At 38.7% G+C, this 15,693-nt stretch overlaps 1 protein-coding gene across 2 annotated transcripts in view; it reads right to left on the reverse strand.

Moving 5' to 3' along the window:
• Gsk3b (glycogen synthase kinase 3 beta) overlaps positions 1-15,693 on the reverse strand; it is a 143,471-nt gene that overhangs the window by 84,836 nt on the left and 42,942 nt on the right. For both annotated transcript variants that reach the window (XM_052158964.1, XM_052158965.1), the window contains exon 2: positions 6,150-6,343. In XM_052158964.1, coding sequence (XP_052014924.1) covers positions 6,150-6,343 — 194 coding nt within the window. The remainder of the gene's footprint in view (positions 1-6,149; positions 6,344-15,693) is intronic.

Genomic DNA, 15,693 nt, shown 5'->3' on the forward strand with positions numbered 1-15,693 from the left:
CACTTTGACATAGGACATGGAAATTTAGAATTTAGAGTTTGCCTGGCTGTTTTATGGCCTTGCTTTGGTGCAGTATTTACTAACTTTCCCCACTTCTGCAATGCTAATGTCTATTCTATGCCTTTGCATATTGGAAATTGTGGTCTGCTTTTTATTTTTATTTTACAGAGGACTACAATTAAGAAATCACCATGAATCTCAAAAGACACTTTGAACTTTGGACTTTTAAACACAGTGTTGACACTGTGACAAACCATGTTGACTTTTGAAGCTTAACTGAATGCATTTTGGGGGTCAGGGAGTTGATGTGGTACTTTAAATAATAGAGGTCTTCATAGGCTCATATGTTTTAAATACTAAGTTACCAAGGAGTAGAAGATTAAGAGGTGTGGCCTTATTGGAGGAAGTATGTCACTAGGGTTGGGCTTTGAGGTTTCAAAAGTCCAAACCAGGCCTAGTAGTTCTATTTTCCTGCTGCCTACAGATCCTGATACAGAACTCTTAGCTACTTCTCTAGCACAATGTCTGCCTGTGTGCTACCAGGTTCCCCATCATGAAGATAATGAGCTATACCTCTGAGACTGTAAGCAAGTCCCCAATTAAAAGCTAAGAGTTCCTTTTGGTCACTGTATCTTTACAGCAACAGAACCGTGACTAAAGCAGTTTGTATGTGTTTTACTGGGAATTTTTGCATCCATATTCATCTTATGAGAAAAATTGGCTTATAGTTTTCTTTTTCTGGTATCAAAATAATACTGACTTTGTAAAAAGAATTTGGAACTATTCCTTCCTTTTCTACTTTATGAATAATTTGAGTAACACTGGCATTAGTTTGTCGTCTTTGCAGGTCTGGTAGAACTCTGCACTGAAACATCTGCCTGGTGTCCTATTGAAGAGCTTTATTGCTGGGCTGTTGGAATCATACTTCACTTTGATTTAAGACTGTAGGTCATCTAGACATATACCCATTTCTTTTATACTCGTTCAGTTTAGTAGGATATAGAATTTTAGAATGTGTCCTTATAATTCTCCAAATTTCCTCAGTATCTCTTACGTTTTCACTTCATGTTAGTCTTGGTTTTATCTCTTCCCATATACTTTTAGGGTGTTATTTGTTCTTATTCTGCCAAAGCCTTCACATGTATTATTGTTATTAATTTGAGATCTCTGTTTTTGATGTAGGCACTGAGAGCTGTAAATGTTCTTCTTGGGACTACCTACATTATGTTCCATAGACTTTAGTGTGTTATGTTCTCGTTTTCACGCAATTCTTAGAACTTTTAAATTTCCTTCTTGATTTCTCCTTCGATTATCATTCAGTAGGTTCAGAATATCTGTTGATTTAGATCTAAAACGTATTTTTAATAAAGTTGAGGGTTTTTTTATGTGTTTACTACATATTTAGAATTATAATACCCTCTTGATGGATTTTCCTTATCTCTTCTGATTACTTTGAGGTCAATTAGAATAATAAAATACTTATACCAGCTGGTTTTTTAGTTCCATTTGCTTAGAATACTTTTCTCTATCTTTTACCCTTAGGTGGTGTCAGTTGTTGATAATGATATTTATTGGAGGCATCTAAAGTATTTTATTTCCTAATCTAATTTGCTAGTGTGTCATTTTCATGGAGAAACAGAGTCCACTCATATTAAGATTTATTATTGAAAGATGCATTATTAATTCCTACCATTTTGTTAATTCTGTGTTGTCTCCTATTGGTATTAGCTGTCCTGGCACTATTTCTTTTCCTTGTGTCCTCCAGTGTGTTTAACACTTCTCTTCAGATACAAGTATTTCTATTCCCTCCAGCATCCTCTGTAGAGCTGGCTTGGTGGTCATAAATTCCTTTTATCATGAAAAAACTTTTATTTCTCCTTCAACTTTAGTGGACAGTTTTGTTGGGTTACATAATGTTTGGGTTGATGATTGTGTTCTTCAGAATTTGGATTATATCTCTCCCAGACCTTCTTGCTTTAAATGCCAAAAGTATCAGGTGTTATTCTGATGTTCCTGATTTTTGTTACTTTATCTTATTGTCTTAAGCTTTCAATATCCTTTAATCTGTGGTTGAGTTTTGTTTTTTGTTTTTTGTTTTGGTTTAGTTTGGTTTTGGTTTTTCGAGACAGGGTTTCTCTGTGTAGCCCTGGCTGTCCTGGAACTCACTCTGTAGACCAGACTGGCCTCAAACTAAGAAATCCGCCTGCCTCTGCCTCCCAAGTGCTGGGATTACAGGCGTGCGCCACCACGCCCGGCTTATTCTGTGTTTTTAATGCTTTACCTATGACTTGATAAGTTTCTTCTCTAATCCTGTCTATTTAGTATTCTGTGGGTCTCTTTTACCTTGTATGTATATCTCTTTCTTGAGATTTAAGACTTTACTTCAGATTTTATTAAAATATCCACTAAGTCTTCACTATGGTATTTTCCTAAATCTAAAGTACTTTGTTAGTTACATCTTTTTTTTCTTCAAATAACCTTTCTTTTATCAGTATAACCATATACAATATGCAGGAAAGATAGGACCTTTATTGACAGCTCCAGGTTCTCTCCCTGGTCTTTTTAAGTTCTGCTACTATCTGCCTGAACAGGGACCATCCCAGGATCCTAGAATGTCTTTTGCTGAACCTCTCCTCTGCTGTCTTTTGGTATAGCTATCCAAATCTAGTTGCTTTATCTTAAGGAAGCTCTGGTCAACCTAAGTTTCATGATAACAGATCTTGAGAAACTGGGTATGTAGTTGAGATGCATGCAGTTTTGGGTTTTTTTTTTTTGGTTTTTTGTTTGTTTGTTTGGTTGGTTGGTTTTTATTTTTTAAATATAGCTGAGGGGATGGTGTTAGGTGGCTGGGCAGGGATCATTGGGGACCAGTGGACTGTACTACCTGCATGAAGCATACAGCTCTACAAGGTCCATCCTTCAGCTCTTCAATTTTCTTATACATATCTTTTAACTTCTGGTTAATAAATGTAAGTTTTCATAGTCAATGAACATTTCTATATAGGATATGAAGACCATCTGTTTATCAATTTGAACAGCAAATAGATTTTTTGTATGATTGAAACTGCCTGAAAATGAGATCACCATATTTAAAAAGTACAAAGACATTTTTAAAGAGGGGCAAAGAAACCAAAAATGTGAGCAGCAGCATGTAGTAATTCAAATCCCTAAGAATACTAGATATCTCTCCTCATCCTTCAAATATGTTATATAGGCATAAATAGTCACAATAAACAGTATTGAGCTCACATTCACTATTTTCCCTTTATCCCAACCACAAGAGAAACCAAACAGAAGGTTTGAAACCTCTGACTTGGTGCAAAGAACAACTAAAATTAATAGTTAATGAAACTAAGATCACTGATTTAAAATGCAGTTTACTGACACTCAAATTGTACTAAAAGTCACTTTTCAGGACTGTCTTAAAATTAAAGGACTCCTACATCAATCAGGTAGCTAGCTCAAGTTACTCCACACCAGGGACATTCTGTATCAAACAAACACCAATTTCAATTAAATAATGTATCATGATATAATGGGAGGGATGGGGAAAGGGGAACATTCAGATTTCAGGCTAATTATTATTAAAATAGAGCTTATTATACCAGAAATTACTTTAAAAGACTACAATGGGAATAATTATTCTTGTTTTTCTTTTCTCAGTCTTATTACCTACCTCTCATCTTATTTTTACAGTAAAACAAACTGCTTCTCCATACCACTAGTAGCATAAGCCAATTGGCTTCTTTGATTATCTGTCTGTCTATCTATCTATCTATCTATCTATCTATCTATCTATCTATCTATATATATATATATTTCCCTAGAAGTAGCAGCTATGTAAATCCCTCATGTTAAATGACTTAAATTGTAAGCAAAAATATTATTTTATGATATATAAAAATAAACTGGTCAACAGAACAAATGTTATTAGGGCCTCAAGTCTCTGTGTAGTTAAGGAGAACAGAGTAAATTACATAAGGAAAGGGTGAGTTAGTGGAAAGACCCTGAGCTGAGCAATGCAGCCTCCCACTTTTTAGAATGTAGGTGATAAAACCAATAAAATATGCAGTCATAAACTTAGTCTTCCTAATTTAGTCCCAATTAAAAATTCCAACAGAGGAAAGAGCTGAGCCATAGCCCATACAATGTGCCGAGTTCGTCAGGAAGTACGGAGAACTCGGAAGCCACCCCTACATCCATCCCCTGAGTGTTGTTATCCTCCAACCAACCTGGCTCTAGACAGTCATTGTTTTTTATATAAGCAAAACGGCTCTAATGTTAGACTGCACAGGGATCAGCCAGGCTTAATGAAATATCTAGGACCTTCCTGAAGCTGCTGAATTCCTAGCATGTAGCAGCTGCATAGCAGGGCGGTGCAATAGTATTAGCTTTCTAAATTATGGTCTGTTTAGAACTTTCACTAATCTGTAGAGTGAGGTATCATTTCTTACCTATCAGATTAGCAAAAATAAAAAGTAAAGCAAGTTTGCCAGTAAAGCCATGGAAAAATAAACATTTATTAAGAGAAATGTGCATGTAGCATAACCCTCATGAGGTAGAATTTCATACAAACCATAAATATTTGAATGAGCAGCCTACCTATCCAGACATAAAACCTTCTCTAATACAGGAGATCTGCACAATGCTACTGACACCACCTCTCTTTCAGATTGCTAACTAACAAAAGTACGCCTTCAATAGCCATAAACTGTCAAGGCTCAACTAACTAAGCAGTAGTGCAAATTCATGGAAAAAGACTTTTTTTTTAATGTACTATCATCTTTATTTGGACCTCCCAGCCACAAATATTAAAAAAGGACAAGAATCAGATCAGTTGCCAATATTTAAACATTGCTGTGGGAGTCTTGGTCATTGAGATAATACAAAAATTTTTTTAAAAGGAAAAATGTGAATTCATGATTTGTAGTTGCTATGGTCAATTATAAAATAAAAGGTAATCCATTATAATAAGTCTAAGAAATTGGAATATAAACTATTACGGGACTAGGGAGGTGGCTCAGTGCATAAAGAAGCTTCCCAGGAAATGAGACTATCTAAATTCCACATGAGGACCCACAAGCTGGAAGGAGAACCTGTTCTCACAACTTGTCCTCTGACTGTATCATGTACCACAGCACATGTATGCCCTCAAAATAAATAAATGTAATTAAAAATGTAAATCTCACCCAAAATTCTTTCTTTAAACACTAAATAAAATTACTAGTTTTAAAAAAAATCTTATAAGGTTAATATAAGTTTATTAAACATCTCCAGATAAGTTTAGAACGTTTATTATAATCTGCATTTTTTCTAAAAAGAAATTATAAAATTTCATCTTTAAAAATTCAATGAAGCACCAGGATTTTAATCCCAGCAATGGGGAGACAGAGGCAAACAGATCTCTATGAGTTCAAAGTCAGCCTGGTCTACAAAGCAAATTCCAGAACAATAAGAGTTACAAAGAAAAACCTTGTGCTGAAAAACCAAAAATTCATGGAGCTGATCAGATAGCTCAGCAGGAAAAAGTGCCTGTTGCCAGGCCTAACAATCCCCAGGTCTCACACAGTGGGAAGAAAAGAGTCCTACAATTTGCTCTCTAACCTCCACACTTTCGCCCGACATAAATGTCTCCCCCCTCAACCCTACACACACAACTCAAGTAAGTGTAATAAAAAGATTTAAGTCAACGCAATGGGAGAGAAGTATGGCAAGCTAAATGGTTATGTATACATTTTCTTCCTCCCAATCAACTGGTAACTTTTTATAATTTCACCCCAACAGCAGTTGTCTGTTAAAGATGAGAGATTTAACAAGAAAGTAAAACAAACAGTCATAAATCATGCTGCTGGCTCTCATTAATTAGGAAGGATAGTAAGTGACAGACAAAGCAGTGAAAAATAAATCCAAGCCAATAAATCAGCCTGAAGAGGCTGAGCCACAGGAGATGGGAGGGCCATGAATTTCAGAGCAAGTCTGGGCTATACAGTAACCCAGGAAGGGAGGGGAAGGGAGGAGGAGCACAGAGTGGGAGGTAGAGAGGAAGAAGGGAAAGTAGGGGAAGGGAAGGCATAGGGCCCAGTAGTTAAGAGTAATAAAATTTTCTAAAAATATACATCAATGGAGAAGCACAAAGCCCCCTGTCTTACCTTAAATCGCTTGTCCTGCAGAACTTTCTTGATTGCAACCAGTTCTCCTGAATCACAAAGTTTAGCTTGATATACCACACCAAATGATCCATTTCCAATCACTTTAGTGTCTGTATAACTGACTTCCTGTGGCCTATCAGGACCCTGTCCAGGAGTTGCCACCACTGTGGTCACCTTGCTGCCATCTTTATCTCCTACAAGAAGAGAGAGATTTAAAACAAAAATTAGAACTATATAGAAGTATACAAAAAAAAAAATCCTGCCAACACATACAAAGTAAATATATTCTTTAAATATTTATCAATTTAGCATGTAAAATATTTTCAATTATAAGCAATTTAACCCACCATTTAGTTGTTCTAATTAAGTCTACTCTGCTTCATTTAAATACATAATATCATTTGCTGAAAACAACTGCCTACAATGTAAATACACTGAAAACAACTGTCTACAATGTAAATACACTGTTGTCACAATACAAATAATGGTGTTGAGAAGAAGAGGTTTGGAGGAAGGGTGAAAAACAGAAGACAACAGGGAGGGGAGACAGAATTAAAATGTGTATGAATGAAACTGTGGAAGAAGAAGTAATGTTTAAATACACTAATAGGAAGCCAGCTGTCATGGCTTGTGCCTGCAATCAAGGCAAGGCTAACGTCACTCTTGGCACATACTGAAAAGTTATATAAATAAATAAATGCAATGAAATTAAAGTTGCCCCAAGTCAAAGTGGACTCCTCGTGACTTCTGTCTACCTCATCTTTAAGCCCATTTACTTAAAAACAAATAAATATAGCCAAAAATGTATAAGTAGACCAACTTCATCCTGACCATTCTGAGCTTTGGAAAAATAAGACCTTGAGTTTCTGCTTTTCTTTATCTTATTCTCTTTTAACAACAAGTGCATATACTAATACCTTTGAGAATACAGTCACATCAGGAAAAGAACTTTATTTTAGGGAAACATATGAAACAAAGCACAATAAACCCCACTGTGAATTGAGCCGTGTGTGGCTTACCGCCACACCTTCATCTCATTTACAGACCTTTCCTTACCTTTTTCCGTTGCCTCATCCTTAGCGGCAAAATGAGCCCCTGAAGCTCAGGACCAACTTCCTTCCCATCTGACTAGGCAGTCCACAATCGACTCTGAACACCAACCTCTCCCAGGCCATAGATGGTTCTCAAGGACTTTAAACTGTTCTTTTAGTGACTTCACAATACACCTAGATTCCTAGAATCACCTGGAAACGACAACCATGACCGGCCCCCACCCTCTGCTCTCTTTCCTAACAAATCTAACACCATACCAACACAAAATATAAAAATATATGTATTTAAGGTCTTTGGCCTCATTGAATGATCTTTGTCTTTATTTCTCTTCCATTGTGTGACTTTTACCTTTAAGATGCTAAGTGAACTCATGTTAACCTAGTAAAAAAATGACTCTTAGGCATTTCCCCAAATACCAGTTGCTTGACAAATGAATACTCAAAATGTTGGCAGCATACAATAGCCAATGTGCATGTCCATTTAGGACAGACGAAAGTCGAGATGCAATCACTGAGCAACCTTCCTTAAGTTAGCCTTCATATCAGATACAAAACTATGACTGAAGGTTATGTGTGATTCCTAATGATAGCCAGGTGATTTACTGGTACTCTGAATTATGTTTTTAGTTTCAAGGCAAAACACTCAAAAATGTATTACTTAGTTAATGCAAATTTCTAATTAGCATAGCATCATTTGTTGAGAAGCATCTGCACCACAGTTTTTATTTAAGCACTACTACCTATGTTTTGAATGGATACAGACAGCAGCAGAGGCCAACACACGTACTGCAGGCCTCAGAGCTCTTAAATGCGCACTTACATCATAACTTCTAGTAAAATAACCCAGATGTTTTCTAAAACCTACCATGTTCTATCTTCAAAATTCTGTCTGCTTATCTTAATTACAATTTTTTTAACAATGTAAATTCTATCTTCTCCACCCTTCTCTTTAAAAAAAAAATCTTAGTTTTCTTGCCTTTTTTTTCTTTCTTTTTCTTTGTTTTGGCTTTTGGTTGAGACAGGGTCTGTCTACATCGCCCTGACTGTCTTGGACCACACTATATATACAAAGCCAGTCTGGAATTCAGAGATCCACCTGCCTCTGCCTCAGTGTCATACCTATATGACCTATATTTTTAAAGATAGATTCAGTCTTTTAAAATTAAACTCTAAATAAAGAGATTCAGGGCAGTGAGAGGTAGAAAAATTAAAATTCAAAGTATTGAATATACTTTATTATCTGGTTATTTCAAAAAAACAAAAAGCTGAAATGATTTCCTAAAGTGTTTTCTCCATAGTATGAACATTAAAGCCACACTGTCAAGAATTCTGGATTAGAAGTTCAATTAAACAAGTCTGCTTTCTAAATCTTGTGTCTAATTCACAGAACAAAGCACTCCTACTTTAGAGCAATGTTATGAATGGTTGCTGGGCTCCACAATACAAAGAAAACAATGCCTTTCTACTGTATGAAGAACACTTGAATGCAGATGACAGGAAGCACAGTTCTGGACTGGTTCCTGTAATCACGACAGCATCCAGGACAATGTGTGCGTCCACAGTAGGACTCCCAGAGCCCCCTTCAGTTTCAGGACACTGAGCACACACACTGCTGACAATAACCAACACAACCCTGGGATTTTGCCTTTTTCATTGCCAAGTCCCAAGCTTGGTAAAATACCTAGCTTGGGACTAGACTGGTCACTGGGAAAAGGCAAGAATAAAGTAACTGGTAAAATATTAAGTGGAGTAGAAAAACTAGGCTTTCTCTGTGCCTAGTCAAGATGTGGGGGAACAGGAGAGGTAAAGTGTGGATGTGAGGAGCAGGGTCTCACTGTGTCCATCTGGCTGGCCTCAAACTCCTTATATAAACCAGAGATCCTTGAACTAAAAAACCCACCTGCCTCTAGCCCAAGAGCTGCATCACCACACCAGGATTCTTGACAGCCCTCTTCTTTGAGCTGTGACTGCCACAGACAATGACCAATCCTTTAGCAGAAACATAAGATTTATTCTATTTTCTCTTAAGCATTTAAGAGAAAGTGCAGAGAACTTGAGTCATAGTCTCTGCTATCATGCTGTCTGGAGTGCCCAAGAAGCAATGGCTCTCAGACTATAAACAACAACTCAATAATCCTATAACTTTTATTTCAAAATCACCAAGCTTTTTTCCTGACTGCTTTATTTAAAGTTTAACTTCAAAAGAGTGTGGATCTGTCTTCAGAAATGAGCCAGGCATGGTGGCACAAACACTTCATCCCAGCACTCAGAAGACAGGGGTAGGTAGATCTCTGTGAGTCTAAGGCCAGCCCGGTCTACAAAACAGAATCCAGGGCAGCTGGGGCTATTACAGAGAGATACCTTGTTTTGAAAAATAAAATAAATTTAAAAAGAAAGTGACCAACAAAAATTTCAAAGATTAGACTCTGTGACATCCAAGTGAACTGAAGATTCACCACTAAACGTTAAGATTACTTTGTACTAAATTAGACCACCACTGACATCCAAAAAACAAAATTCTCATGAAAAACTAAAACTCATAATACATCTGTCACATTAGAAAAGAAACAAACCACTCTGCCTAATACTAACATTTCTTAGAATATACAGCATAACGGTTCTCACCCTAGCTATATGACACAAACCAGTAAAATAAAATTGGTCTTTAAAAACCGTCACCATCTCTCAGTAGAGCAGCGAGAGCAGTGGCAATCAGCTCGCACAGCTCCAAGCCCTCTAGCTGACCAGACTCTGGAACGCTGGAACAATTCCAATCTGGTCACATGGTACACACTTCCTGCTATAATTACAGCAATGAAAAGGTGTATCTCCCTGCTTTTTACCACATTAGAGAAATCTGAAATATATCAATCGTAATAAATCCCTCATGAAAATCATGAGACCTTATGCAATGTAACAACCACATTCCAGTCAGCAAGATGGCTCAGCAGGTAATGTGCCTGCTGTGCAAGGAAAGACCCCAGACTGGAAAGTGGACAGGTCCTCTAGCCTGCACACGTGCACAATGGAACACACAACACTCACGTCCATCACACACCACCCACACACATAAAAAACAAAGGCTATGCTTCGTTGGAGGCTGTTACGTATAGAGAATACAAATGTGGAGTGAACCTCCAAAACTGGGCGGCGGTGGCGCACGCTGTAATCCCAGCACTCTGGGAGGCAGAGGTAGGTGGATTTCTGAGTTCAAGGCCAGTCTGGTCTACGAGTGAGTTCCAGGACAGCCAGGGCTACACAGAGAAACCCTGTCTCGAAAAAACCAAATCCAAAAAGCCAAAAACAAAACAAAACAAAAGAATTTTGTTCAATAAAATTCATTTAATTTTATATGAAATTATATGAATTACTAAATCTTAACGCAGTTTGCTTATTTGGCAAAGTCAATAATTTGATGGTTTTCTCCTTTTTTAAATTAATTTTTAACTTCATTTGCATTGGTGTTTGGCCGGCATGAAGTCTGTGTGAGGGTGTCAGAGTCCCTGGAACTGGAGTTCCGGACAGTTGTGACAGTTGCCGTTTCTTTATGGATTGAACCTGGGGCCTCTGAAAGAGCAGCCAGTGCTCTTACCCTCTGAGCCATCTCTCCAGCCCTTTCTTTTTCTTCTTCTTCCTCTTAAAGAGGCCAGTTCTCAAGATTCAGAGCTGAGAAAAAGCAACAAGTGAAATATCTAACCAACAGGGCTTTAAAGAATGTGACTAAGTCCCACACCCAGGAGAACCGCCCGGAGACCAAGCAAGAAGTGTGGATTGACAACTACTACAGGTAAAGCAATCCCTCTGCCTCAAGACCATGGCCTCCATGTATGACACACGCTGCCGGGAGTGCAGCATGCCGTCTGGGACTGCCAGGCTTCCATGTGCGGAGAGTAACGCTGCCTATCATTTCTTAATCACGAAGGGAAATAACAGTCATTTTCAACTAAGGATTGCACTTGTCAGAAAAGGAAACACCAGCTGCTGTCAATTTTCAGGTTAAAAAAAAAAAAATCAGCTCTATCTTAACTACCTAAAGAACAACTAATAAAGCCAAAACACTCTCCCAAAGTAAACAAAGTTGCTTAGATACATGAACAACATAAAAGTACAAAGGAAAATCAAGAACTACAGATTCAGAACCAGACAAATTCACAGATTCAACTCTTTAATTGGGGACTTTCTACACTACAGTGTCATTGTTCACAGATGCTGGGGCACAGGAAGGAGAGAAGAAAGAAAAGGAATGCCAGGCAATCTGATACAAGTCACTCGTCATGGGAAGCAGCTTAGTCCAGGGCGATTTCTAAGCAAACCCTTTATTAAAACAAGGTTTTTCAACCCCACCTAATCCTATGGAAAGCATTAGGGTAAACTAACCAAGCAAAGAGAGTGAACTGAACTGTGTCTCTGAAAGGCACCATGCATTTACTGCATGCATTTACTGCATGCAGTGTTAGTTCTAAACACACAACATGAGCACTCTGCTGATGAACACGCTGCTACAACACAAACTGCCAACCAAGGAACACTGCCTGGAACACTATGACTCAGGGTTAAGACTACTGTACATTATGAACTACAGTGTATTTACTATACATATAAATACATATAAAGTTTTTTGCTCTTGTAGAAATGGTTTAATTAGAGAAAACAAAGATTTTTCATATTTTTCTACCATCATCCCTTGACATGTAACCAATTATATACTCCAAATTGTATTATATTGGAATGTTTTACTTTTAAAATTGCTGTTGAAGCTGGAAAGGTGACTCAGCAGTTTAGATCAATTGTTGCTCTTTGAGAGGGCGTGTGTTTAAGTCCCAGATCCCTGTACACAGTAGACTTACAGTTACCAACTTAACCCCAGGTCCAAGGGACCCAGCACTCACACTCTACATGTCATGACATACATGCGTGCAGAAAAACTCTACTGTATATAAAATGAGGTAAAGACAATTTTTTTCTTCAAAACTGCAATCTTAAAACCAGATGATTTTAGAAAGGTATGATTCAGACCCCCACGACTGTACAAAGATCCAGCTGAGGTCACAGTCTACTGTAACAGGAGAGTCACAGCACAGGTGCTTGAACAGAGACATGTGTGCATGTGTGCTCGTGCCCAAGCACGTATCCTAGGATTCCATGTTTGGGGAACATGGTTACCTGCGGTGGGTGGGTGGGTCAGCTCACCTCCCTTAACAGAACCCCCACAGACTGACCCAAAAGCTCATCTCAGATAATACTAACATCTGTCAAGCTGTTAATGCTATGACAACACACTTCTACCATGTTATACTATGTATTAATGCAAAGCAGTGTTCTCAGCACTGATCATTATATAATCAAGATATTCATCAACTACGAAACCTCCGAAGTGGGGGATCAATGATACTGGGCTTACCTCACATGCAATGCTAAAGATACTCTGTATCATATAGTATCAAATACTTACAGACTTAATTATTTATGTAAAAATAAACATCTACATCATTAGTATGCAAACTTGATTTTGTCCTTAGTAAGTGGGAAAATTATACCTATAATGAATTTTCTGAAATATATTTGACTTATTGCTGTAAATGTACACTGTATTATGTCTATTTGTTTAGAATTTTAAATGTCACTGTGCTCTCTGGCTTTGGGATTAGTGTCTCTCCACCACTGTGGGATCCAGGGGATGAACTCACATTGTACAGCTTGCACAGTGAGTGTCCTTACCCACTCAGCAATCTTGCTGGCACCGTACACCTATTTTAGATATTGATACAACTGGCACTGCATAGATTTGTTTCAAACAAAAAAGGGGTCACAAGAAGAAAAGGTTTCCAAAGCCCTGAGACCCTGCAATCATTACCATCTAGGTCGGACAGGGGACACGCTTTCCCTGCTAGTCTGCTGTGGCTGTCCCAAACGGAGACTAACACAACTGGCATAAACCCTCACTGGTACGAAGCAGGTTCCTGCGTTGCCTCCCCTAGTGCTGCAACAAGAGGCTCAATAAAAAGCTGTTCCTGAGTGGGCTTTTCTTGCCTGCTTCTAGTGGAGCAGACTGCACTGGAAGCAGCAAGAGGCCAGCCAGTGGCATGAGACACGACAGAGTGGGGGCAACAGTAGATGCAGCAGTACGACACACTGCAAAGGGTACAGAGTTTCCAGCTGTTTTGAAAACTGCAGAGGAGATGGATCTACTAGCTGAACTAACTGCAAAACCAAGGAAATTCTGCGCCTGCCTTGCCAAGCAGCAGAGGCACGGAGCTGCACACCTGCCCAGCAGCGATCAGACAGTAGAGGGCGAGCTAAGTAGCCGGCAAGCAGAACTTCAAGTGGCCAGGTGCCCTTAGTTACAGAAGGCCATGAAACAGGTTAGGCCAACAGCAACAGAAGCAGCAACTGGGGATGGGGAGTAGGGAGTGGAGGACGGAGACGTGAGAGTTAACTACCTCCCAAGCAGTAGCAGTCATAGCAGCAACAAAGCAAGCTATAACAGCAAGCTGTGAAAAGCTGAGAAACCCAAAACTTAGGTACATAAGCTGCAAGGCCAACTGCCAGGAAAGGCTGGGGAGTTCTTAAGGAACAGTAACTGTTCCAGTAAATAGGCCTACACAGGGGCTACGAAACAAAAGGTGCTACCCACTTGTCAGGATTTGTATTCCTGCACAAAACATCATGACCAAGAAGCAAGCTGGGGAGGAAAGGGTTTATTCAGCTTACACTTCCACACTTCTGTTCATCACCAAAGTCAGGACCGGAACTTACACAGAGCAGGAACTTGGAGGCAGAAGCTGATGCAGAGGCCACGGTGGAGTGCTGCTTACTGGCTTGCTTCCCTTGCCTTGCTCAGCTTGCTTTCTTAAAGAACCCAGGATCACCAGCCCAGGGATGGCACTACCCACAGTGGGCTGGGCCCTCCCAACTTGATCACTAATTGAGAAAATGCCTTATAGCTGGATCTCATGGAGGCTCCTTTCTGTGATAACTCCAGCTGTGTCTAAGACACACACAGAGAGAAAGAGAAAGAGACAGACAGAGACACAGAGAGATAGAGAGACAGACAGAGACAGAGACAAAGACACAGACAGACAGGGAGAGAGAAAGAGCTGGGGGGTGGGGGGAATAGGCCAAGACCAGTACTTGAAGAGCTTCTCCTTGCCTGCCCACTTTCCACCCAGTTGATAGGTAAGTAACCCCAGGTTTTGAAGCATCCGATCTACGCTATGTCTGTAATACAGAAGAGTGCTTCAGAGGATTCTCCTGAGGAATGCTAACCACTCACTAGGTAGTTTGGCTCTTAATGGCACACTATATACTGGGTGCTCAATAAATCATACTCTTTGAATTCTGACTTATTGAGCAGAAAAAACAGTATCCTCTCTGTCTGCTGTGCTCTTTCCTATGACTGTGACCTACTGCGGTGCTTATCACGTTCTATACTTAGTGAGAGTATTGCCCTCCTGTAGCTAAGAGCTCCTAGGAATACAGAGGTTATCTTGATCATTTCCCTCCTGCTTATTATTAGCACAGGATTTAGCACAATCAAAGTGCTCAGCAAATGTTTGTCTCAGGATTAACAGGCTGCTCCAGCAGCAGCACTGCTACACTTGAGGACTGACTGACTCCACAGCACAAGAACAGCGCTTTCACTTCCTTCTACGCTTGCCACTGACAGGGTCCAAATCCTGGGGTTAAAGCACATAAACGCCTTTAGAATGGCAAAATATGACTCAGGACTTAACTGAAAACTGGGCAGCATTTGCCACATGTGGGTTTACTAGTCCAGAAGAGTTGCTGTCTCCATACGCTCTCCCCAATCATATTCTATAGGCTTTGCTATTAAGAGGGACACATCGCTGTCCAGGCCCAAACCTAACTGTGTTCAGCACACTAAAATTCAAATGCTTCACAGAAAAGTCTGGTAACAGAATCTACTAGCTACCCAAAATTTCACTCGGAAATAGCTATACTTGTTTTAAACTAGTTTTAATTAACATATTTCTATCTTCTTTTAAGTATTTGTACTTAAGTATTATACTTTAAATCAAGCAATAATGTCAAAATAAAAATGAAACTGCACTAATTTAATTCTGAACTTAAAATATTATTTTACTAATTTTTTGGCTATTTTTTCTAGCTTTTTTTGAACTAGAAGAGAATCAAACCAAACTAAAAATGAATAAATATTTGACTTGATCTAATCCCACACTTGAAATAATTACAACATAGATTTTAGAAACAAGTATCTGATATCTGAAAGATATGCATGGTATGCCCAAGCTGCTTTGACTTTAGAACTTTGACATTTAAAATTTTGATGTGCTTACCAAACTTATTTACAGTTAAAAAAAAAAAAAAAAGAAAGAAAGAAAGAAAAGAAAAGAAAGAAAAAGAAAAGAAAAAAAAAGCAAATCATTTCTTTAAGATCTATAATTCTGAATGAGGGTTTCTTGCTCAGCCACAAATCCAAAAGAAAGCCAGAAAAAAAGTTTTACAGAACT

The sequence above is a fragment of the Apodemus sylvaticus genome, chromosome 15, assembly GCF_947179515.1.
Source record: "Apodemus sylvaticus chromosome 15, mApoSyl1.1, whole genome shotgun sequence".
Taxonomy (NCBI): domain Eukaryota; kingdom Metazoa; phylum Chordata; class Mammalia; order Rodentia; family Muridae; genus Apodemus; species Apodemus sylvaticus.